This window comes from Neolamprologus brichardi, chromosome 17 (assembly GCF_056152115.1).
Source record: "Neolamprologus brichardi isolate AB-2024 chromosome 17, ASM5615211v1, whole genome shotgun sequence".
Classification (NCBI taxonomy): Eukaryota; Metazoa; Chordata; class Actinopteri; order Cichliformes; family Cichlidae; genus Neolamprologus; species Neolamprologus brichardi.
Window position 1 is genome coordinate 21,544,516 of NC_142120.1, and position 24,064 is coordinate 21,568,579.

The following is a 24,064-nucleotide window of genomic DNA, read 5'->3' on the forward strand; positions in this document are numbered from 1 at the left end:
CTTCCAGCTCTTAAAACCCACAAAAACAGGAATTCAAAAAATTAGATAAATAAATAGATAGATAATACCCCATAGATTCTCAATGGGGCTTAGGTCCGGCGAGTTGGCTGGCCAGTCAATCACTGTGATAGCATGGCCATCAAACCAGGTTTTGGTGCTTCTGGCGGTATGGGCAGGGGCCAGGTCCTGCTAAAATATGAAATCTGCATCTCCATACAGATCCTCAGCAGAGGGAATGATGAAGTCCTCTAAAAGATTCTGGTAGACTGTTGTGGTGGATTTAAGAAAGCAGAATTCATCAACACCTGCATCAGACATTGCACCCCATAATGTGATGGTTTTTGAAGCTGTGACTCCTGCCTCATTCCACTCTTTCTAGATCTCTCACAGATTCTTGAATCTTCTCTGTTTGATAATCCGCTGAAGACCACGGTCATCTCTTCTGCTGGTGCATCTTCTCCTGCCACATTTTGCCTTTCCACTAGACTTTCCATTGATATGCTTGGAAACAACACTCTGTGAACAGCCAGCCTCCTTAGCTATGAACTTTTGTGGCTTACCCATCCTCCATAGGATGGGTAAGCCACAATGATGCTCTTCTGGCCAGTTGTCAAGTCTGCAGTCTTTCCCATATTGAACATAACTGAGACAATTGAATCAAAGTGAAGCAATTTAATGACACCTGGGAAAACCTGTGCAGGTTCTTTAAGTGTAGTAGATGAGTTGTGTGTGACACTCAGATTAAAACATTCATGTCCTGTAAAATTCGGTGCTGATGACTTCACAGTATTCTAATTTTTTGAATTCCTATTTTTGTGGGTTATATGAGCTGGAAGCCCAAATTATGTACAAATAAACAACTAAGTCCTTAAAATCATTTAAGTTGTGGGCCCTGAGTCTATAATCTATGAAAGTTTTTTTGAATGGAATTATGGAAATAAATATCCTTCTCCATGATATTCTAATTTTTTGGAAAGGCTCTGTTATTCCATTGTCTTTCCACATGCTGGTATTGTCTGTTGTCGACTGTGTTCTGAGAGCAAAGAAATAATTAGAGCCCAATTCCTTGTACTTGTGCACATAGTTGGTCAAAAAGTAATAATTGTATATATTAAAATAAGTAAGAAAATTTATGTTTTGCTAAATTATTTTATTATTCTAACAATGCTTTTTGGCAATACCCTTTTTTTATTCATTCATTTATTATGTTTATTTCCCCTTAAATTGAGCCTTATTTGTAAGGAAAACACATTTCTGGGATGAGCAGCGGAGATGAGTATGTGGGTCGTGCCCATGAATAACTTGACAAATCTCTGCCAAACATCTTGTTTTAAGCTTCTGGTACTCCAAGAGCTGACAATCAGGTGATTAGCATGGATTCGGCTACAACTGTCAGTTGTTGTCTCCTCTAAGCATCCCACGTTTGACTGATCTGGATTGAGCCGGAGCCACAGAGCAACTTCAAGCTGGTGTTCCACAGCAGCATCTCCAAACTGAAGGTATCATTTGTATTATTATTTCATACTTTACACTCCTGGTGATGAAGCAAAGTCCAGACAGCCAAAGCTAGAGTTACCTTGTAGTCTCTTATAGTCACCTATATTATATTATATTATATTATATTATATTATATTATATTATATTACATTATCCATTTTCTTCTCCTTATACAATTTAGGGTTGTGGGGAAACTGCCATAGGGCAAGAAGCGGGATACACTCTGCACAGGTCATCGGTCTGTAGCAGGGGAACACAGACCAACCATTCACACTCACATCTACAACACTTACAGCCAATTAAAATCACCAGTGAACCTAACAAGCGCGTGTTTGGACTGTTGGAGGAAACCAGAGTACCCGGAGAGGACCCAGCCAGACTCCACACAGAAATATCCAACACCGCCAGGTGGTGGATTATATGATATAATATGATATGATAAATACATTCTGGGATCAGGCCTGTGACTGAAAAATTACAATTTTATTGCAGTCATTTAAAGTAAAACGATGTTCTGGGTAAACGATTTGTTGCATTATTGCTAACATAGGTTTTTATAAATGTAATTCTATTAATCGGTAAACAAAATAATGGCGAAGATGACTGAAATCATTCTAATAGTATTGAGATTAATTTGAGCGCTGATATTCTTAAGGACGAATCCTCGTCTCCTCTCCCCCTCTCCACGCCTTCTCTCCTCCCCTTCGTCTCTCTCTTCATCCTCGCCAGCCTTCATCCTCTACCTGAAGCTGATGTGGACACAAACACTATTCTTCCTTTGATGTCAGAGGGAGAGAGTCCTCTGCTTTTGCTCGCATCTAACGAGGTTGGAGAGCGACTCTTCCTTTTTCGGCCAGGCCGCTTTAGGGCACGGCAGGGCGGAGAAGGAGCGACGCGGGGTTCGGTGCCGGAGCGGTCTGCGGAGCTCTGGCAGCGACTGCTTAATGAAGGAAAGAGCCGCGGGCTGATTACAGCACCGAGACAAGCTGCAGGAGGAAATCCGAGGAGCTGATTCTTTCAGAGTGAGCTGCAAAGGAGCATTCACCATGTTTCTGTGCGTGTGTCTAATATGGACACAGCTGCTGCTCACAGGTAAGCGCCTGCTGTGTGTTACTTCACAGTGATCATGTTTCGGTGATTAGATATGTTTCTACAGTCCAGCCTGTAAACATGCGCGCAGATGGTGCTCACATCTCTAATGTGCGGTTTGCTTGTTTGATAGCTGGCTGAAGGTCTTCCAGATAAAATAAGAACGAATAACCGCTAGCGTCCTTAATAGGATTTTACCCAGTGCAGGTGATGTTATATCAACTGCAAATACATAGTTTAAGTCCTTAAGCTGACATTCCTCAGAAGAATTGCTTAAGTCTTCCACAGCATGTGTTCTGTACACATGTAGAGGAACAAAAACATAGAAAAGACAGACTTTTAAATATTGTCTGTACTGAAGTGTTGAATATAGATGACTCTATTGCTGCAAATACTGCAAAAATAGGCTATGATAGAACCCATTTCCATTGCTGACTCATATAGTTTTCCAGTATTTTCTAGTCCAGATGCTATATCATATCCACAGAGCAACATTTTAATAGTTTCTGTTTAATAATGTTAATCCCAGAATGACACACTGAAGTGGGGTACTGTGATTTTGAGCATAGTATTTTAAGACCTGTGCTTGAATTTTTTTTTCCATTGAATAATTTCTGTATCAAAAGGATTGCATTTAAAAATATTCCATTTCTATAATCGAGTCATCTGAAGCTGCGGCAGAAGGTGCTGGCATCCTCACTGCACCTTCCCGGTTGTTTTAATGACGCAGTTCCTGAGCAAAGTCTCAAAATTGAATCTAGGTCAGAGTAAACCACCAGACTGTGTCCCCACAAACCTGGGCTCCTAATTGGCAGCTGGACAGCTGCTGTGTTTTACACATGAGGTCATCTAGAAATTTAAGAAGATCGATGGCTCCCACACTGCAGGGATTCACTTTTACCTGTGCGCCACAGACAGATGCATTTCAGTATTGCTACATGATATGACTGGTAGAAGTAGAAGCAGGTGCTGGGCTGGAAACAAGCGCACAGCTGAAGAATAAGATCAGCTACTGGCTCACTGCAGGGCTCCATTTTTACCAGGCTGAGGTAAAACTGGAGCTCTGCAGTAAGTGAGCTGTGGAGCATTTTCCTCTTTTGTGAGGTTGTTTTGGCACAAATGCTGCCCTTTTTGGCATGTATATGTAAGTGCTTTTCTTTTTTGTAAACTAGAAACTTCTCGGTTCAGATTCCTCCATGTACAGTTAGGTTCCTGCTGTTTAAAGACAAGTTTTTAATTTGGCTAAAAATGTATCATTGCTCCTTTTGATTTGGCTCCATACGAGCATCCCTTTGACTTTTCTGTCTGACAACGGGCATGAAGCCTCCTGGGGGAAATGAAAGCTCCTAAAAAGGAAAAAGATTGCACTTTTGTTTTCCTGGAAGCTGCTTTTAGATTTCCCCAGGCAGGTGAAATGGATGCTGCTGGAACGACTGGAATAACTCTAATAAAAGGTAGAGAGAAATGGGTTTGCTTTTTGAAGCAGTTTAAGAGTTTCATAGGAAAGGTTTGGTGTTCGTCGTTGGGTTTCTCCAAATTTGAGAATGGATTTAGGAAAGGTCTAACCAGAAGAAGGGGACTCAATCGGGATCCAGAAATTTCTGAAAGGATTCTTTACCAATACAAGCAAGTGGGCATGATTAAACAAGAATGACAGAAGAAGAAAATATTACAGATGAATCCAGATCCAGATATTCGTCTTGTTCCAGGGACTTAGCTCATTCATGTTCTGAAAAGAATTTTACTGCCTTAAAAATTGTAAAGAGTCCTGATTCTGCATCCCTGCTTGAATGTAAACAAAGATGGCAATAACATTGATATCTCACACCTTGAATGGGATTACTATGAAGCCTTTAAGGCAAAGAAAACTAAAAGTAAGCACTTTTGAAACATCTTGACATAGGAACACTGAGATCTCCTGAGACGATGGTATTATGAGACCACGTTGGTTTGAGACTGATGGAGTTTTGACTATAGTGTGAGATCTGTAATTTTCATAATTTGATATTTGAGAGGTACATAGCTTTTTGCAGATTTATGTACATCACCTGTTGGATGAGCACTTTTTTTGTCTTCCTTTTTTTGGCCCTTTCAGGGCAGATCAGTGTTTGGTGTCTGTTGATTTTGGCAGACTTTGTTGACCACAAACAGTTGTGGTCTCTAAAGCTAATTGGAGCCTGTTGTGGCCTTCTTACAAGTATCTGATCAACAATGTGACCTATATGCAGTGAAATTGTAGAATTTTATTTGGATGTTTGCCAACCTTCTAACCAATTTTGCTCACTTCGCTGATAACTTGGCATGGCACTCATCACAGATAGGGTGACTAGGTCCAATAAAACATGATGGAGGCCCAAATGCTAAAGGTAAGGCTTCAAAATGCGGAGCTCAGAAACAAAAGGGTGATGTCACAGTGGCTACATCCATCTTTTCTATACAATCTGTGTTATAGACCCCAAATGTTCCAGTGGGTACATTCCTACCCGCTACAGTGTAGGGAGATTGTTTTTTTTTTTTTAAGACAAACATTGGATGGAAATAAAGACAGAAGACAAACACGATACTTAACTTGAAACAGATTTATTTGACAGAAACAAGAAGTCAACATCCTTGTGTCCTTGTTTTTTCTCATTTAAACCTGTTAATGAATTTTAATAGTCATAACTTTAAACATCTCTCCTCCTCTCTCACACACGCGCACGCACATACTGAAGACTTTGCCCTTGCTCTAATTTGACCTGTGATTTGCTGGTAGTCTCATGGAAAAGAGGCAGAGCCGGCTCCTCTGTCCAATCTGAGCACAGCTCAACTCAGCATTGTGCATAGCAACCAGGAAGCTGTCACTAGGGAAAAAGATGCCAAACAGAGACGAGAAGAGCCATGTCAGCTTCCCGGACGCCTGAAAGGCCTGCTTCAGTTTTTCATTTCAGCTGAGACCTGATTTATTGTTGCAGCTTCCTGTTGCTGTTAATGTTTTACAGCAAAATTCAACATGTTTCTTTTATTTTTAATGAAACCTACTTTCAGACATATGTATTTTCCAGATAAAATTGAGACTCTATATCAGGTCTCTCTTCCTGGTTTCTGTCTGCATTTGTTGACTCACAGAAAACAGTTTTTTGGCACCAATAAAGCAGAGAAAAATAATGTTTGCAGACCGACAGCAGTCGGAGAACACCTTCTTTTCCATGTCTTTGCTGCCAGAACAAACATTGGAGTCTAACAGACGGCCGGACGAACAGTCTGTCAGCTCAGGCTGAAGCTGCAGGAGAAATTTCCAGCATCATCTGCTCACTCCTCCTCCTGCAGACAGTTAAAATAACATAAGTGATGCAAGCTAGTGTTATAGCTAGGCAGCAGAAAAACCTAACAAATTGACTTTAATAAATAAAAAGATGGACAATACACAAGTCTATCGCTGTGAATATACAGAGTTTCATGCACTTGGTCTCTTGTGTTGGTTAGACATGATTAGTCATTTTAAAGTTTAATTCTTGATTGATTCACATGCAGACTTGAGCTTTTTAATGTCTTCAAGTGTATATTTCAGAAACTTTCTGCTTAATCAAATCGGTTAATTTTCTGTCCGCCAGCAAACTAAACATGAAGAGGACTGGCCACTTCTGATGGTTCTTTCATGTCTGAGTGTTCTTTAAATAGACAGGACCATGAATGAATATGAAACGGAGAAAGTGCTTCTCTCAGTCACCCCCCCCCCCCCCCCCCCCCCCACCACCACCACCACCACCACCACCACTCAGGATAAATAAAGACTGATGGTGAATTATGCAGTGTTTGTATTTATCACAGATGGGTGGGTTCAGTCAGTGCACAGGGGTTTCCTCTCAGCCTGCCTGCAAACTCATGAAAGTCTCTGTCCTGCCCAATGAGCTGGGATGGCAGAGGCAGACAGATGGGATCTCCTGCTCTCATTTTGTCTGCTGCTTTCTCTTCATCTCTGTGAGAGATACTGAATGTGTTGTTGTAGGAGAAGGACATGATGAATGATAAGAGGCATGAGGAGGAGGACACAGCAGAGAATTTATACAAGAAATAGATTTTTGAACTGTAAAGCCTTGGTGCACGTCTTCTTTCTCAAGTCTCGAGTTTGAAAAGCTTTGGATAAATGCCAGCACACAGATTACTTTGAAAATTTATCATGTGTAATTAAAATCTACTAAAGAACTATTAACATTAATTTAAATTAATTTTTGTAAAATAACGCTCATTCTCTGAAATTATTTTAACTAGCAACTGATTTGACGCTTTCCTACTTCTGTGGACATTATCCACATCTTTACAATAAAAATAGAAAAAGTATTTTTATTTTTGAAGTCCAAAAAATTGCTAATCTAATTCCCACTTATGTCAAATGTGTCATATTCATGGTTTTACAATTAATAGTTTTGGTCTCTTTAGCTGATTTTATCCATCATAACAAATGTAAGGAGAAAATGTTTTTATAACTCACCTGTTTAGATCGCATTAACCTTTAAATTTGCATTTAAAGGCGTGGCTTTTTGACTGACAGGTGCAGTGTGACTCAGACGGCTGCTAGCTGAGTGCTAAGCTTTTCGAGCATTTTTAGTGCAATTATCTGACCAATAATATGTCTGGTGTCAGGTGCACTAACAGTCCATTCAAGAAGGCTGTGCTCCAGTTTATGTGAGTAAGGAGGATTTGTTTTAGATGTTACTTAGTGCTACCTAGTAAGCTCTATTTGTGCATTGCACAGACCTGCTAACAAGACTAGCTAGCATTAACGAATATGTTCTTAATCTGGTCACTTCTGGCTCCAGAAAAAACAACATGGAAAAAACAACATGGCGGGACCCAAAACACTAATGTTGAGGCTTCCAAACCAATGGGCGAGGTATAGCTTTAGAAAAATACTTTAGTTTAATGTGGTGTACCTCAGGGTTCTGTACTGGGTCCACATCCACTAAGATTTTCTCATACCACTTTCATAGAGATTATATTCAGTTGTATTGTATATGCTCATATGTGAAATCGCATACGCTGCTGCACTGAAAGTTCTTCCTCAGGGTTTTTTGTTCCTTTGCCATGATAATTAAAGGGCGATGGTGAATTTTTCAGTGTTCATATTTGTCACAGTTGGTTGGGTTTAGTTGGTGAGCAGGGGTTTCCTCTTGCACAGTCTATGGCTCCAACACTATACCACTGAGATTAAAAAGGTGCATCATTCATTAGAGCAGCTTCAGTCCGAGTCGATGCAGCAGCATAAACCTGCTGGTCTGTTGGACTGTGGAAATTATCCACTCCAGGAATTCTAATCTCTCTCTCTCTCTCTCTCTCTCTCTCTCTCTCCCCCCCCCCCCCCCCCCCCCCCCCCCCTTCTCTCCACAGAATCATCTTCCAATGAGGCCTCACCTTTCCGCCACTTGGGTCGTTTCCCTCCATCTCTGTATGGTCATCAGGATGTGAACAAACTGCCAGAGTTCCAGCACCACCTCCATCATCATCGTCACCATCAGCACCCTGCCAGATTAGCCAAAGACCTACCTGATGGTCTGTTTCCTCAGGAGCCCGCCGGCCAGCAAAGCCTTAACCTGCTGGCACGACCACATCACGAGGTGCAGCCGGAGCATGCTGCTATATCCGCACGACATTTAGTTACTGTGGTGAGTAACCAGCCATTTGACATCAGTGGAATTCTTAGGATACATGTTATGTTGACACAAACTGAGGAGTGAGCGAAGTGTGAAAGGGTCTCAGTCTGGACATGAACACAGTCATATTAACTGTCCGTTGGGTTTACAGCTTGTCACGTTACGATTGTAGCATGTCATGATGTGTACTACCAAAACTGGGGATTAGAAGGGAATTTGGCTTTCTCTTATATCGATGCAGAAAAGTTCGTTTTTATAAATTCATCAGAATACAGAAAACTGAGTGTCTGTGCTGAAAAATGCATTCTTTCTAGCAGAGGATGTTTGGTTTCTGAAATATATTTCAGACACAGAAATGTTCCTTGGTTTAAGCCCTGGAAGTAAATCCGACCAACAGGAATCCATAGTGATGAAGCGTCAGTTTGACAGCTGGTGAAATTCCAGCAGCTGAAGGCTGCAGATAAGGAATTTCTGGATGGTGTGAGTCAGTCGTCTTATTTTCCCACCGTTGATATGATTGTTGGATAAACGGGGTGAGGGAGGTTACAGGCAGCTCGTGCTGAGAAGATCAGAGGTCGCAGTGAAGGGGCAGGAAGTGAATGATGGGTGAGATGTTGCTCTATCCACATCATGGGAGGAGGAGGAGGAGGAGAAGAGATGCCCCACTCACTGTTGCTATGGTAACCTTGATTGTGTGTGTGTGTGCATGAGAGACCCACTTTACCTTCACAATGGGGTGGTTGCGTAACTCGGGGACAAACAGCAGTGACCTTTACAACGATGCTGAGACAACGACACAGGTGGACGAATGAGGGAGAAAGGCGGGTAAAAGATGGCAGTGCTAGACGACAATGTGATGACACCAACAAGCTCTCCTTATAAATAACGATGTTGGAAAGCCATAACATTTTTTTTCTGTGACCCAGATTCTGACTGCAGGTTCAGCTGTGCTGTGTTCTCACACTGATGCTCAGGTGTGTTCCTCTCAGCAAAGAACACATTCATAAATCTTTTTTTGGACTACTTTTACTCTCATGAGGATTTTTTTTTTCCAGCGGGTCTGTGGAAAAAAAAAATCTTTCATTTGCTTGTTGCTGTAACTGCATGAGTATAAATATGAATATTCATCCTGTGTCTGAAACAACTCGGGCAACTCTTCCTTTATAATAGCCGTCTTCTGATTGGCTGCTCTTCACTCGAGCAGACCGTGGAACAACTACTTGTAAAGCTTGTTTTTGCTGGGGTTTGATTGTAGTATTACTATTAGTAATTACCATTATTAGTGTTGTCCAGACTTCCTCACTATTGAACACAAGCAGCCACTTTTATTATATATGAGAAGCAGAGATCACCAGGGTGTGACTCTAGTTATAGGAGTTCATGTGTCATCATGTCAACACAGTAAAATATTTCCTGTACTATTTTTGTCTTCATTTACCATTTGCTTGCTCCCCACTGTACCACATATTGGATTTCATGATTGATTCCTTGTGTACATCTTCAGAGCTGTGGTCAGTCATCTGATACTTGGTCTGATTCACAGCAGGCAGAGAGATTTATTTATAGGACAAACACTGCTGCTGATTCATTTAACTGAATCTCTACATCCCTGAAATGTGAAGTCTCGCTACCAACACTCCCACAATATTTCGCCAAGCAGTCAATGGTGTCATCGCCACAGATGCATTGTAGGAGTAGAGGCAATGTGGAGAAACCTCCAGTGGAAACTAAAAGACGGGCGAGGATGCTGAGAGCTTACAAATGGCTACCTGTCTGTCTCTGCAGCTCAGTCTCCCTCTGTGTTTGTTTTTGGATCAGTCTGCAGGATGCGGGGTCCTTCCAGCGGGGCATAGGTCACCCTTCACAATGCACAATGAATAAAACACACACAGACCAAAACATAAGAACATTTGAAAGGACTGCTGTGAGAAAATAATATGAAATCTAAATTTGTATTTAAGGAATTAACACATTCATGGACCAGTTAATCAGGGTCACATCAGCTGGTATGAGCAGGTAATAAACGTCATGAGATGTATTAAAATACAATACAATATTGGTTAAAGTACGAAGAGTACATTATTGGACTCTGACATTTCTTTTTTCTTTCGTAAGCAAGTGTTTATTTCCTTCGTGGTTTCCCAGTTAAACGCTTGTGTGTAATTTTAGTTTTAATTAAATTGTGCGGCTAATTTGTTGGTGAGTTATCTCTGACTGCCACTGGGCCACAGTCAGCCTGTTTTTGCCCCTCATGTCCCCTGATGACCTTTCTGCTTTTATCAATGAGAAACTGCTGTGAGGCGCAGTGTACTTCCCGTGTGGTCACATGACCCGTCCCTGCAGGCTGCTGCCGTGCCATCACTTCACCACTAATGGACGGAGAGTTTCTGTGACACAGTTGAGCCTCGCCGCACTCACACTGATCTAACTCTTTGGTGGCCATGGTGCATTAAAAAGCTCCGACAGCACAAACACAGTCCAGAGGTCCAGCTCCGGGACTCCACTTACCTGAGTCTGTGTCACCATCCACCTTAAAGGTGTAGTTTCCTGTTTTTGTCAGTGGATGACGAAAAAATTAGGCCTGCTAGAACTTCACTGTTTACCTACGATTACTTACAGGCTGTTGCTCTGCGTTGTTTAGTCTAATAAAAGTATGATGCGCATAAGCTTAAGACAAAAAAACGAGCCACCTACATTACCTACAAACCTGAAACTTCCCCTTCTCTCCGTCCACCCCCACAACTCCTACAGTTGCTGCTCTCAAACTCCTCTGCTGCACTTCTTGAATATGCAGACTTGCAAACCTCTTCCTGAATCGCATGTTGTTGTTATTATTCTGTTGTGATATATCAACATAATATGACTCAAGGAACATGCTATGATGGAAGCTGAGAGAGGCGGAGTGGTTGCGTAACTCCCAGATGGTACCCAGTCACCTCCTGTCTCTGCATCCCATCACATGCCTGGAAGACACTACTGTGTGTGAGTGTGTGTCTGTGTGTGTGGCCTTTGTTTCTCTGTCAGCTTCTCACTGCATGTGTGAGCTGGTTGTTGCACACAGATTCTGCTGTACTTGATATAAAAGTGCAACGGTTTACCACTTTAGCAGGATGTCTGATGCAAAAGGGGCACGTTGGAGGCGTCCCTCTGGGAAGGTGAAAAATCACTGGATGAACAGTGCTGTCGTGTATTCTTATACAGTAACTACATCAGGGCTTTCACAGATGTGTAGTCAAACTTTTTCCTGGACACAGATTATTGAATTTTTCTTGTTGAGTTTGAAAAACCTTCAAATTTTCAAATGTGCAAAGCAAATGTTTAAACATGCAGACCCAAACCAGCGGGCGGGTGACTGAGTTCATATCTCTGCCTACACGTGTGTGTGTGTGTGTGTGTGTGTGTGTGTGTGTGTGTGTGTGTGTGTGTGTGTGTTATAACTGCTGGTGGAGGGAACTTTGACACCACTTCAAACCCACACAGATGAACATGATTCATCCACTGCTCTGCGTTTGCTCGGTTAACTCCTAAAGTCTGTCTACAGGTTTGCTTTGACGTTCATACTAGTGTGTCGTTGAGTGTTTTTTAACTTTTAAATGCATAGTTTAAATCTTTAGTCAAGTGAGACTATTTTAGTCCCACTTCTCTTTATATTTATTTTATTTTACTACTTTAACAATATTAGCTAATTTCGAATTTGATGGCAATGGCACATTGCAGAATGGTTGGGACGGGAGCAACGAAAGGCTTGTAGCTGTTGGCATGATGACATTGTACATAATTTGGATTATGTCTTTATCTTGTCAAGATCCATGTCATGATTGTAAATTGTTTAAGCTGTACATTACTTTATGTTTGGGTTTTTTTGTAGTCAACGGTTTGGTGCTTTTATTTTGAAAGTCAAGTTCTCTTACAAGTGGCGCTAGTTTCCTCTTTGGGTAGAAAGAAGAAAAACACCTGTAAGCGCGCAGAAAGGATGGTTTTTATTGAAAGACATGTTAAGTGGACTTTAACTACACATGGTTAAACGGTTAAAGAAACCTCAGAAGAACGGCGGCTAATTCCCTTTTTGCAGCATGCAGCCAACGAGGTATTTATTTATTGATCGTGTTTGCTGTACAGTGTTTTTACTGCTGTGTCTTACGCTGAGTTTTATTTTGTTAATGCTGTATAGTTTTCACAGTGGCTTTGGAGAGAAGTCTTCAAATAAACCAGTGACAGAAAACCACTTGCGTCTGCCTGTGCTTCGAGGGAATTATAAGGCTCAAAAAGGAAATGGTGCAGCAGGTCAGAAACATGCTGGATTTAAAATGAGTGAAAATGAGTTTTACCAATCTACAAAATGGTGTCTACACATTGTAGAAAAAATTCAGTATAATGTTCATCAGTGTAAAATTGTAGAGACTTTGAATATCTCATCACTTACAGGACGACATGTCCTCAAAAGTTTCAGAAAATCTGGAGAAATCTTTGTGTGTAAGGGACAAAGCTAAAAATCAATATTTGATGCCTCCAATCTTTGGGCCCTCAGGCGGCACTGCATTACAAACAGATGTTATCCACATCTGCAGGTTAAAGCTCTGTCATGCAAAGAAGAATCCAGATGAGCTGCTATCTTCTCTGGACTAAAATGGAGCGAAGCAAAGTGGAAAGTTAATGAAAAACGTGGACACTTCTTCCAAACTAAAGAGAAGAGAGACCATCCGGTTTGTTATCAGTGCTCATGTCTTCATATTAGAGTGCAGTGCTGAACTGGCCTGCCTGTACTTCAGATCTTTCACCACCTGCGAACATCTGGAGCATCATGAAATCAAAAATACGACAAAGATCCGGAACTGCTAAGAAGCTAGAATCATGCTAGATTCCAGCTTTCTGGAGCTGCCAAATTCAAAATGATTTTTTTTTTTTTTTAAATGGTCTTTCTCTCAGGGTTTGTGATTTGCAAATCATTGCATTTTGATTTCATTCCTGCTTCCTTTTTCCCTTTTTTTATCCCTGGGCGCAGTTTTGTTTGTGTTGTGTTTTTATCATATTTTCCATGTGGGTGGCACCCCAAACCCTACCACCATTACTGCTTCCTGTACTCAAATCATTTTTATATCTCTATATTGAAAGTCTTTACGTTAGTAAGTGAAACATTGTGTGTTAGCACTGCACTCTATACTGTTTACCAGCCTCTTACAGATTCATAAAGGGCCTTTGTATCCTAAAAATATTTAGATGGGTAATAATCAGCTCACTGTGCTGAGGAGAAACCCACCTCCCCCCACACACACTGAAAATAACCAGTAAATGCAGTTATGATAAATATAATATAAACTAACAGAAATTAAGTATATAAAAAAAACTCTTCAAATAGAATAAGGACATTTGGTGCCATGATACCACTCTGTGCTGATAAAAATACAACTGCAGTAATTTTTCTCAAAGGAAACAACACAAGCATGAATAATCTAACCTCATGTTATCCCACTCATTCAGCCGTGTGCGTCTGTGTGAGGTCTCACTGAGCTTGAGGTCACGTGTCGCTCACGTTTTTCCCACCAGCGCTCTGCACAGAAGCTGCACAATGGAAGGAAAAAGAGACTGATGCAGATTCCACACGGAGACAGTTATTTAAAGAAAAAAATCATAATGTGATTAAATTCACGGTACAGAAAATATTACCAGCTCTGACTGAAGTCGTGTCAGTCTGAGTAATTAGGCGATGTCAAGCAGTCAAAATTAATTCTCCGCTTGGATTATTGTTTTGTTATCTCTGTTATTAATGATATTGTATATTTCTGTTAACCCTTTAAGACCTACCATAGAACCAAGTCCGCCAGAGCTGATATTATATTTTTACATGCTGTAGTGCCATTTTTGGGAGCATTTCAAGTTGATATACATAAATACAACCATTAGAGCCCAAATTTTAATAATATGTCTGCATTAAGTGCATAGTAATTACATAAATTGCAAAAAAATGCAATAAACTACAAAAATTTTAAAATAGTTTTTGTTTTTTTAACATATATTTCTAGTTAGAGAAATTTAAGAGGCTTATCCCTCAAAACTGTAAATACAAAAAAGTTGCACAAAATAGTTTCCCACCACGGAAAATTTATTTTGAGTGCCTTTATAGTTTTATTTTTGAAATACACCAATTTTTATATACTGCAGGAAAAACGAAAATAAATATTATAATGCCAATTTGCAAAAAAACAGCATATGCATCAAAATAAACAATTTCCAGCAGTGCAATATGAGTCCTAAGCATCCCAGAAACGACACAGAAAGTCATAAAGTCAAACATAACTTTTAAAAACACAAGTATAGGCTCATGAGGCCCTGATAGTGTAAAAAAAAAAAAAAAAAAAAAAAAAAAAAAAAAAAACTACATTTCCGCAAAATGACGTCACTTCCAGTTTCGGGCAGGACATGGCGGACATGCGATAGTTCGCACTGATGGACGTAGGAAGTGTTACAAAAAGCTGATCGGATCGGCAAAGCGTGTTTCTGGAATATGTTTTTGTTGCTGCAAGTGCTTTTTATGCAGTTTTTGCAAAGCTATATGTGGAAGGAAACTGTAACTTAGGACAAGCTGATGGCATAACTCCTCCGGTTTCATATGCAAAAAAATTATTGCGCTAGCTTATGTGGTTGCAGTGTTACCGGGATTTAAAAATAGTTATGCAAAACGGAGCGTGCCCGCTCCGACCGGCTTTAAAGGGTTAAATACCCACCATTCTTGGCCTGACCTTTATACTCAACCCTTTTTGTTGGTTTTTCCTTTAATTTGTCATCCGGCAAGGCAACATTATCCATATGCAGAAGAGGTATATGCATTTCAGCTCAGTTGAGTTTTATTTTTATAATGCCAACATTTGCTCCTTGATGTTTTATACTGTAAGGTAAAGTGGTGCAACGGATTACGGTTGATCCGTAATCCGAACCGATCCCACTCCACGGTTCGCCACGCACGTGATCCGAAGATTCGAAAAAGAAGAAAAAAAAGTATGTGTATGGTGCACGTGGTCAGTCTGTCAAGCAATAGTTATAGCCAGCGATAGTTATAGCCAGTGGTAGTGGTCCAAGTGGAGGAGCAGAGGAGTTTGCGGCATTTAAGCAGCCCTTTGCTGCCCAATCCGACCGGGCTAAAGCTATTACAAAAGCTACTGGGGTGTTTAGCTGCAGACGGGAGGCCGTATTCCCTTGTGCAAAACAAGGGGTTTAAACTATGATGAACGTGCTTAGCCACGCTATGATATCCCGTTGCGCGTCCACTTTAGTGACAAAATTGTACCCAGGCATGTATGAGCAGGAAAAGTTATGTAAAAGTTATAAGTTATGGCTGAACTGTCCCAGGCATCTTCTGTTGCCCAACTACAAATGGGTGGACCTCCAGGGCAACGGAAAGCCACGTGACCGTGACCGCTCATTATATCACAGCGGAGTGGTAGATACAAAGCCCTGTACTGCCCTATATTGCACCTTAATTTGTTTTTATATAATTCCGTGGAATGAGTCTTGATTTGAATGTTTTTAATAGGCAAAAAATACTTAAGTTAATAAGTAAATGTTAAAATTTTGTATTTTTTTTCTTTTCTTTGCTGATCCGAAAATTGATCTGATCCGTGACTTAAAACCGTGATCTGATCCGAACCGTGAGATTTTTGATCCGTTGCACCACTTGTAAAGACCCTACCATAATGCAGAGGAAAGCCCCCAAAATCAACCCCCCATAAACAAGCACTTGGCAACAGTGAGAAGCAAAAACTCCCTGTGATGAACCTCCGGCAAGGCTCGGATAAACGTAGACACTGTGACCAAGACTACACCTTGTTACTGGAACCAGAAGTACCACATTTGGAGGAGTAGTTGGCTAATGCTAGCCTGCTTGGTTGGCTATACTGTGTCGATGGGCTGGAATTTCTTTCTTTGGATGGTCTGTTAGTACGATTTGCTGCCCAGCAGCCATATTATTGATCAGATAATTGCAAATAAAAGGGCTCCAACAGTACAAATGCAATCCACAGGTCCAGTACAGGGATTCCAGTTCGCTGAGCTGAAGCCTAGCATACAGCTAGCAGCTACCCCCACCTGGGTCGTGATCCTCCTGTCAGTCAAAGAGGCCTTGCCCCTAACTCAAATTTCCAGATGAATAAGCTATAAAAAAATTTTTAAAGGGAGGGATCTGTCCACAGAGACCAACTTGTTTCTGTCAGGCTGTAAACATGTTTATTTCTGCTGTAAAGAGTCTGGGTCTATTGAAGCCTGTTTCCGCCACAAAAAAAGTATCCATAACTCGAAATTTTGACTTTGCTCAAAATTTTGAGTTAATAACTCGAAATTTCGAGTTAGCACGGCCAATCAGTAATCTACGTGAATGACGTCATTTCCTTGTTACCCGGAAGTTGAAACCCTCAGCTACAAATTCTACAGCTGTTATGGAGGCCTATCTCCCCTCACCACACTCCCTGCCAGTGGCTGATGCCCTCAGGGGTCAGTGCGTTGGTGGTTCTTGGTGTCCAGGGCTGGGCGCTCAGATATGTACCAGCTCACTCCCGGTAGCTACTTGGCAGGGCCTGGCACCTGTTGCTCGGTCAGGCCTCTTCCGGGGCGTAGGGGGCCCTCGGGCCTCCGGCCTCTGGGCCTGCGGCTCGGTTCACTCTGGCACAGCTGGCTGCCGGCAGAGCCGACGGGCACGCCAGTGCAGCCCCCTCTGGCTTCTGCTCCGTGGCTGCTGGGTGACCCCTCGTCTGGGGCTCTCCTCAGCTCTTCCCAGGAGGGTGGCACAGATGCCCCTCCGGTGGTCCTCCTTGGGCTCTCACACTTTGGGGCCTCTGGATGTCTGGGGCCTGAATCTCCTCCATGCCTGCTTCATGCCCTGGGGGACAGGGCTATGGCTCCCTACACCTTCTAGCAGACCGTTACATGGGGAAACCTTTTGAATACAAGCATGCTGATCCACACAGGTGTGCACACGGGTGTTCACTGTCCATAGACATAAACTACACCTTTCTTGGCTGCTACCTCAAAGCACATTGTGCACTGTTAGTCCTGCGTGCTGCACCACAGCATTCAATATTTAGTATTTACTGCTGTTTACACTTATCTAGATTAATGCGATGATGTTGTGTTTATTATGTTGCTCTCTTTTTTTGCTTGTTTTCTCTTCTTTTTTTCTCAACAAGTGATCCAGGAGATTTTTTTTTCTTTTTTTTTTTCTCTCTCTTTCTCTTTTTAAGTGCCCTTTCTCACTGTCCCTCTTCTCCTCTGTTTTTCTTTTCCTTCATCTTTCTTTCTCCCTTTCCTATCCCCCAGTCATGTCTGTCCCATCTGTAACAACTGAAAATAAAATAAATAATAACAACAAAGGTCGATCAAATGGACCAATACGGTAAGGCCATGATGATCCACTTGGTAAAGTAAATTCATTGGGTATCCTTGTTGGCCTTCAGACAAAAATTTTGATGGCTAAAGAACCAAATGGGACAGGCAAAAAAAACAAAACAAAACAAAAAAACAAATGCTACAGCTAAGCTACCAGTATTACAGGCAGTCATGAATGCACAAGTTGCTGATTATTTTCAGCGTGTCTTCACAAATGATGAAATCCTTGTGTTATTGGCTGAATCACATGGCAGCAAACGTACTCTCGAAAGCGCCAATTTGTTGTGAACCGGTTTTGAGTGGACATTCCACGTAGGTTACTGATTGGCAGAGCTAACTCGAAATTTTGAGTTTATTTTTCTCAAAATTTCGAGTTAATAAATCAAAATTGTGAGTTAATCAATCGAAATTTCAAGAAGGATAACTCAAAATTTATATATATATATATATATATATATATATATATATATATATATATATATATATATATATATATATATATATATATATATATATATATTAGGGGTGCAACGATACACAAAATTCACGGTTCGGTTCGGTTCGATACTTTGGTGTCACGGTTCGATATTTTTTCGATACAAAAAAAATGTTCATGCCTTTTTATTAATTTGTCATTTATTAAATTTTCACGGCACATTCTGCACCACATCTCTGTGCGTTCATCATTTGTTTGAAGCCAGCTCACCTCCTGCAACCACTTTTCCGAGAATACGTGTTTCTTTTGTGGTTCGGACTCCTTCTGACATTTCTTTGGAGGTGGAGGAACATCACAGTAATTGCTTAAAGGAGCTCCTTCGACATCTTTAAGAGTTCTAAACAAATGTCTGTCCTCCTCCTGAAAATCTTATGTACGCAAACACACGCTGCAACTTCTTATCTTGTGCGGGTTTTTATTTTGACAGCGAATGCGCACCTGCGGACCACTTATGTGCAGCCCTGGTTATTTAGCTCGTCATATTGCAGCCACAGAAATTCTTTTGTCCATGAAACCATAAAGCTGCACTTTCTTTTTGCCTTATAGTCTGATTTGTCATAACTTTTCCGTTTTGTGGTAAGCTTTTCTTTGGCTGTCACTTCTTCACCCTGACCTGTCTTATTTGGCTCAGCAGAACTAAAATATATATCCTGCTGCTTTTACACACGCACTTACATAACGCTCAGCGATTCTCTGCGCGATCAACCTCTCACATGTTTAAGCTGCGGGAGATTTCACTTGTCATGTTTGCATAGTAAGCTAACGATTGATAAGACGATGTCAGAGGAATTGGTGCGCAAATTATCATCACTCACCAATCAGTACTGTCGCTCTCTATACACAGTTCACGCGATTGCAAAGTGAAAGCAAAAAACAAGCGCAAATTCAAACGCGATTTCAGTATGTCACATATTGACAGTGGCCGATGCCAATGACATAATTACCCAGCTACATTTCCGAAAGAATGCAAAAGCATTGACATATAGTTTTCCTTCCTACGATAGGCCGACGGGCAGGGCAGAGATAGATTTTGGTAGCCCGACTGGAAAAAAGCCCCAGGACGTCGGGCTAGCGATTTTGCGAGCCCTGTATCTGATTGAGGAATCACTCATCTTTGGAAAAGAGAGTTTATTATGGAGAAATGTCTCTTTCCAAAATAAAAGCTATACTATACGCTTCTTCTGGGCTATATTCTCAGCAGCATATTAAACATATCAGGTCCCCATAAGGAGAATCATGTGCTAACGGCTGTCTAAATGACTCGGATAAAGTTTGTAGCATGCCTGCTTGTTTTTGTCTGCTTCCACTTGTCTTTGCACTAGGATGATGTCGGAGTAAATGTGCAGTCATATTGGTTGTGTTCCCACTAGTGCTGTCAGCGTTAATCTGAAATGACATTAACGTCACAACACGGCAAATCTCCGTTAACGAGCTACCGCGGATCGCCTCATGAGTGGGGCTGGAAGACGTCAACACATTAACGAGCTAAGTGCGCTAACACACTAGTTCCCACCAATTGAGCATTGCTGGCACATCCAACATACTGTTTTACTTTTGTCCATGATGCGCTTACCTTCAGGGTCATACATCACATGAAAACCAAAATAGTTCCAAACGCCAGATCTGAATGAGGGTGGGGGAGGTTCAATTTGCCATGTTGCAACTAGCCTAGCTTCTGTCTCGCTAGCTTGCCCTGCGCTCAGTGAATCTGTGTTCGACTACTCCGCCTAGGCTGCACTGTCGAGCGCAGATCCACTGAGCGCTCAACACAGATAGCATCGTCAGAAGGAAAGTTGATAAAATAAATAAAAAATGTTGTATCGTTCGATACATATGCGTACCGAACCGAAAGCACTGTATCGAACGGTTCGATATCGATACGAGTATCGTTGCACCCCTAATATATATATATATATATATATATATATATATATATATAATTAAAGTGGCAGAAACAGCCTTCCATATATTTCACTGCTCAAGCCTCTGGTGGACATTGGGGGAACTGCAGTTTTTCGATACTTGAGGGTTAATTCTACGAAAGTTTTCCTAAATGCTTCTTTCAGCAGGACTATAGGAATAACTCCAGCTCACTTAGCTCCCTAAAGAGGACAAAAGTCTGTCAGTTCCTCAGAGGCCACAGTGATGACTTTTAATTGGCTTTTATTTACTTAAAATAGCTGCATTACTTCTCTGTTAACCAACTACTCAGTTAGCTGCCTTATTGCTGCTGCTCTGATTGATTTTAATGCCCTACTGCCCTTTTTCCCTTTCCTGCTTTTGCTTTTGTTTTTTCCTGCCCTTTTTCTTGTTCCTCTTCTCCACCTCTTAAATATTTTTGTTTTTATTATTTATCTGCACTACTTTAGCCTCCCTCTCTTTCTGATTTTTCTCATTGAACCAAATTGGATTCCCTTCCCACCTGACCGGAGGCTATCAGCTAATTAGCTGTTATTAACATTTGTGTGAGTGTGTGTGTGTGGGACAGAAATAGCACCTGATCTCGACAGGAAGCACAGCGGGATAATGGCATTACTGGGACAACGGCCAATCAGGTAGCAGGTTGAGCTCTCTCTTCCTCTAAGCCAATGAGAGATCAGGGAATGACAAGATCAGGAAATGGAGCAAAAAGTCCCTGAGCCCTGACTGCTAGGCGCATCGCCTGCCTCTGTGTATGTGTCTGTTCATTCAGTGAAAAGCTTCCTGTGGCAGACGGCAAGGATCAACAATGTTTGCATGTTTGCTCGGTAAGGTTGTGTAGGTGTTGTTGGTGGTTTGCTTGTTTTTTTCCCTCTTTCACTGACATCCATTTAAGACTGCAGCTGCTTCTGAGAATGAACTTCCGTGAGCTTCTTTCTGTATTTGATCGTTTCTCTGTTTAATTTTCACTCAGCTGATGAGTCGTTCTTCACATTGAAACAGTTTGTCAATAATCTGAAGGTATTTAGTTCACTGGGTGACCATTCCAGGCATTTTAAAGCACTGAGGAAAATGAAGTGGTTCTTATTGAGAACTTTTTAATTTGTTAATATCAAAACTTTTACAATTTTGAAGATTCATCTTTTTCTTCTTTCTCTTTTTCTGGTTATTTGAGCCAGTAAGAGTTTTGAGATTTTCAGCCTGTGAAGCTAAGTCTCAGCAAACTGTTCAGAGAAACATTTTATTTTGATTACTGAAGAAGTTTAAACAACTTAAATCTGAGATTTTTCATTTTGTGTAGCTGTTCACGTCAGAAAACTGAATACTTTGGTTTGTCAGCAGGTGAAGCTGATTTCTGAGGCATAAACATGATGGTTTCTTTGACATTTTTTTAAACAAACAGATTTGTTTTGTATCGTTGATTCTCTGTTTTGTGGTGACTCGAGCTTCGTAGGTTTCTCATTTTCTTTATCATCTATGACTAAACATCTGGTTTGGTTTGTGAGTTGGTAAAAGTTAAATGAGTTTCTCAACAAACTGCTTTAATTTGAGCATTTTTTGGTATTTTGCACAGTTTGCTCACCTTTATAGAGCAGACATCGGAGGGTTAGTGGCGTCCAGTTCTGCAGTAGTGGGTTACGTGTTTGTGTTTTTGTGTCTCTCGAGCAGTTTGAGATGTTTAACACAACGAGCTGCAACCAGACGCAGTTGGATAATAACATCAGCTGTGTGCCTCTGCTTTTTGTTCCTCATATTGAATTAAGTGGCAGCAGAACAGGTTGTTTTAGCCATTAGTAAACAACCTCCCACATGCATGCACACATACACACACGCGCACGCACACAAGCATGCACACATACACGCGCACGCACACATGCGCACACACACACACGCGCACGCACACACACACATGCAAACACATGCACACACATACACAAGCACGCACAGTGTGATGTTAGGGCAGCGGCAGCACTTAGGAGTGTGTTCAGCTTGTCGCTCTCTGCAGTGTCTCAGCACAGGTGTGAGATGACAAGGACAGCAGTATTTCTTTTGCCCGCATAGTCAAACTGATCCACAGCACACAAAGGCCCTGCTGGCCCCACCGTCCCTACTGAAGTAGCTCAGGTCTATAAACTGCTGTTAACTGAGCCCACTGCATCTATCTGTAATGTTTGGAAATGATAACAACTGGAGATGATCATTGAGGGATCTGGGAGGATTTGGATTTGATAAGTGGATTTAAAGTCAATAAATCTGAATCTTCACTTCCCTTAAATATAAAGTTTACTTTGAAATGAGAGACTTAAACCAAACAGTTCTTTGTCTGTGTACTCGTCAGTCTTCATCCAAAGAAGCTCTTCCTGTTGGCTCTCTCTGCAAACAGATTGCAGTAAACTTCAGTGACTCATTAGCGTCTGTCATATCACTTTTTCTGGAAGCTGAGAGGCTTTTGGGAAAACCAGAGGAGCCAAACAGGAGGAGGAGGGTGAGAGCACAGAGAGCACAGGATGGGCGATGGAGAGATGATTTGATCTGTTTGGTGATGAAGCCACAGAACAAAAGTCTCTCCTCTGTAAGGAGAGGCAGGAGATCCAGTATGGTGATTATTTAGGTTTTCTTTTCCAGTTTTATTTGTCGGAGTCGGGACTGACCTTCAGTTCAAAGCTGTCATTCTTTTTTTCTTTTTTTCTTTTTTTTTTTTTTCTTTTTTTTTTTTTTATTGTTATTTTTGTTATTTTGGCCAGACCAAGGAGAAAAAGAGAGTACAGTAGTAAAGCATGACTGGCTGAATACTCTTTCTCCCCTTTAAACACACATTCACGATGCAATAATTTCAAATCTGAAAACATCACGAAAACGGTGCGCTGTATAATCAGGTGATGTCTGAAGGTGTTTTTCAGCTGAATTCCAAGTTTTAGTTTCCAGCTCTGCTCGTGTCGGTGACCGCCTTCAGCTAAAAATGTCCTGCTCTCGCATTCGTAGTCCCATCCATCATACTGCATCAAAGTTCAGATCAGCATAACTTTCCCAGCTGCTTTACGTTGTCCTCCCATCAGTGCAAAACTGGCATGACATGTTTTTGGTCTCTTTGTGTTAGACGGCTGCACCCGTGTTCTCAGAACCTGGGGTTACAGTATGTAATCGGCAGGCTTCAGGCCTTGGACTGGTCGTGGCCTCGCTGTAAAGCTCCAGTGTTGGCATTTTTGTTTTTTGCATGACTTTTTTGATATTTGCTGTTTGATATTTTTGGCTAGATTTAATATCCTAGCACAGCTGCATCAGTAGTTTTTGGCTGCTATGACTTTTGGGGTTATCAGGCAAATGCGTCCATAAAATATAGTTTTACAGTTTCTAGAATTTCACTCACCAAAACTAGATTCTTCAGATGGTTTGTTGGTACAATAATTATACATCTAAGCGCAGGGCAGCTATGTTTGTTGTTGTTGTTGTTGTTGTTGTGGGTTTTTTTTGTTTTTTGGGAGAGATGATTGCATTAAACGACACAAACTCGTCCGGTTTAGGCCTTACCCCCATGACTTTGGAAACAGCATCCAGCAGACATCAGGCGGTCTGTGATGGCTGAGGTTTGATTTTTGGCCTGCTATGAATTCCTACTGAATGATGCAAAAAATTAGTTTCTTTTAAATAAATGGAGCATTATTTTATTTTTTTGTGTCATAATTCTCGCTCTCTCGCTCTCTCTCTCAGTACCTGGCTGTGGATGTGAGAAGGCTGAACGTCAGTCTTCTTCGGTGGTTTCGGGAGGGTGTAGCGGCAGCGCTGGGCGTTCCTGTGGGCCACGTCCACATCAACCAGCTGAATGTAAGATGCCAGTCGATCACCCGCTGCTCACCCGCTGTTCACTTGACTGCCTGACTGACAGACATCTCTTACAGGAGAAGAAGAATGGTATCGAGCTGTTTGTGTCCTCCGATAGGCTGGGGATCTCCGAGCCCCGCCCCGCCGAGGAGGTCATCCAATCACTGAACGTCAGGGTGCTTCATCGCCACCTGGGACACTTTGGCATCACCGAGGTCTCCACTGAGGTGTGTGTGTGTGT

At 41.5% G+C, this 24,064-nt stretch overlaps 1 protein-coding gene across 1 annotated transcript in view; it reads left to right on the plus strand.

Annotated features, from left to right (window-relative positions):
• Positions 1 to 2,228: 2,228 nt before the first annotated feature.
• Positions 2,229 to 24,064, plus strand: part of LOC102789248 (receptor-type tyrosine-protein phosphatase R-like) — a 47,432-nt gene continuing 25,596 nt past the window's right edge. The window contains exons 1-4 of the mRNA XM_087831111.1: positions 2,229 to 2,589; positions 7,954 to 8,228; positions 23,713 to 23,826; positions 23,901 to 24,050. Coding sequence (XP_087687237.1) covers positions 2,544 to 2,589; positions 7,954 to 8,228; positions 23,713 to 23,826; positions 23,901 to 24,050 — 585 coding nt within the window. The 5' untranslated portion in view covers positions 2,229 to 2,543. The remainder of the gene's footprint in view (positions 2,590 to 7,953; positions 8,229 to 23,712; positions 23,827 to 23,900; positions 24,051 to 24,064) is intronic.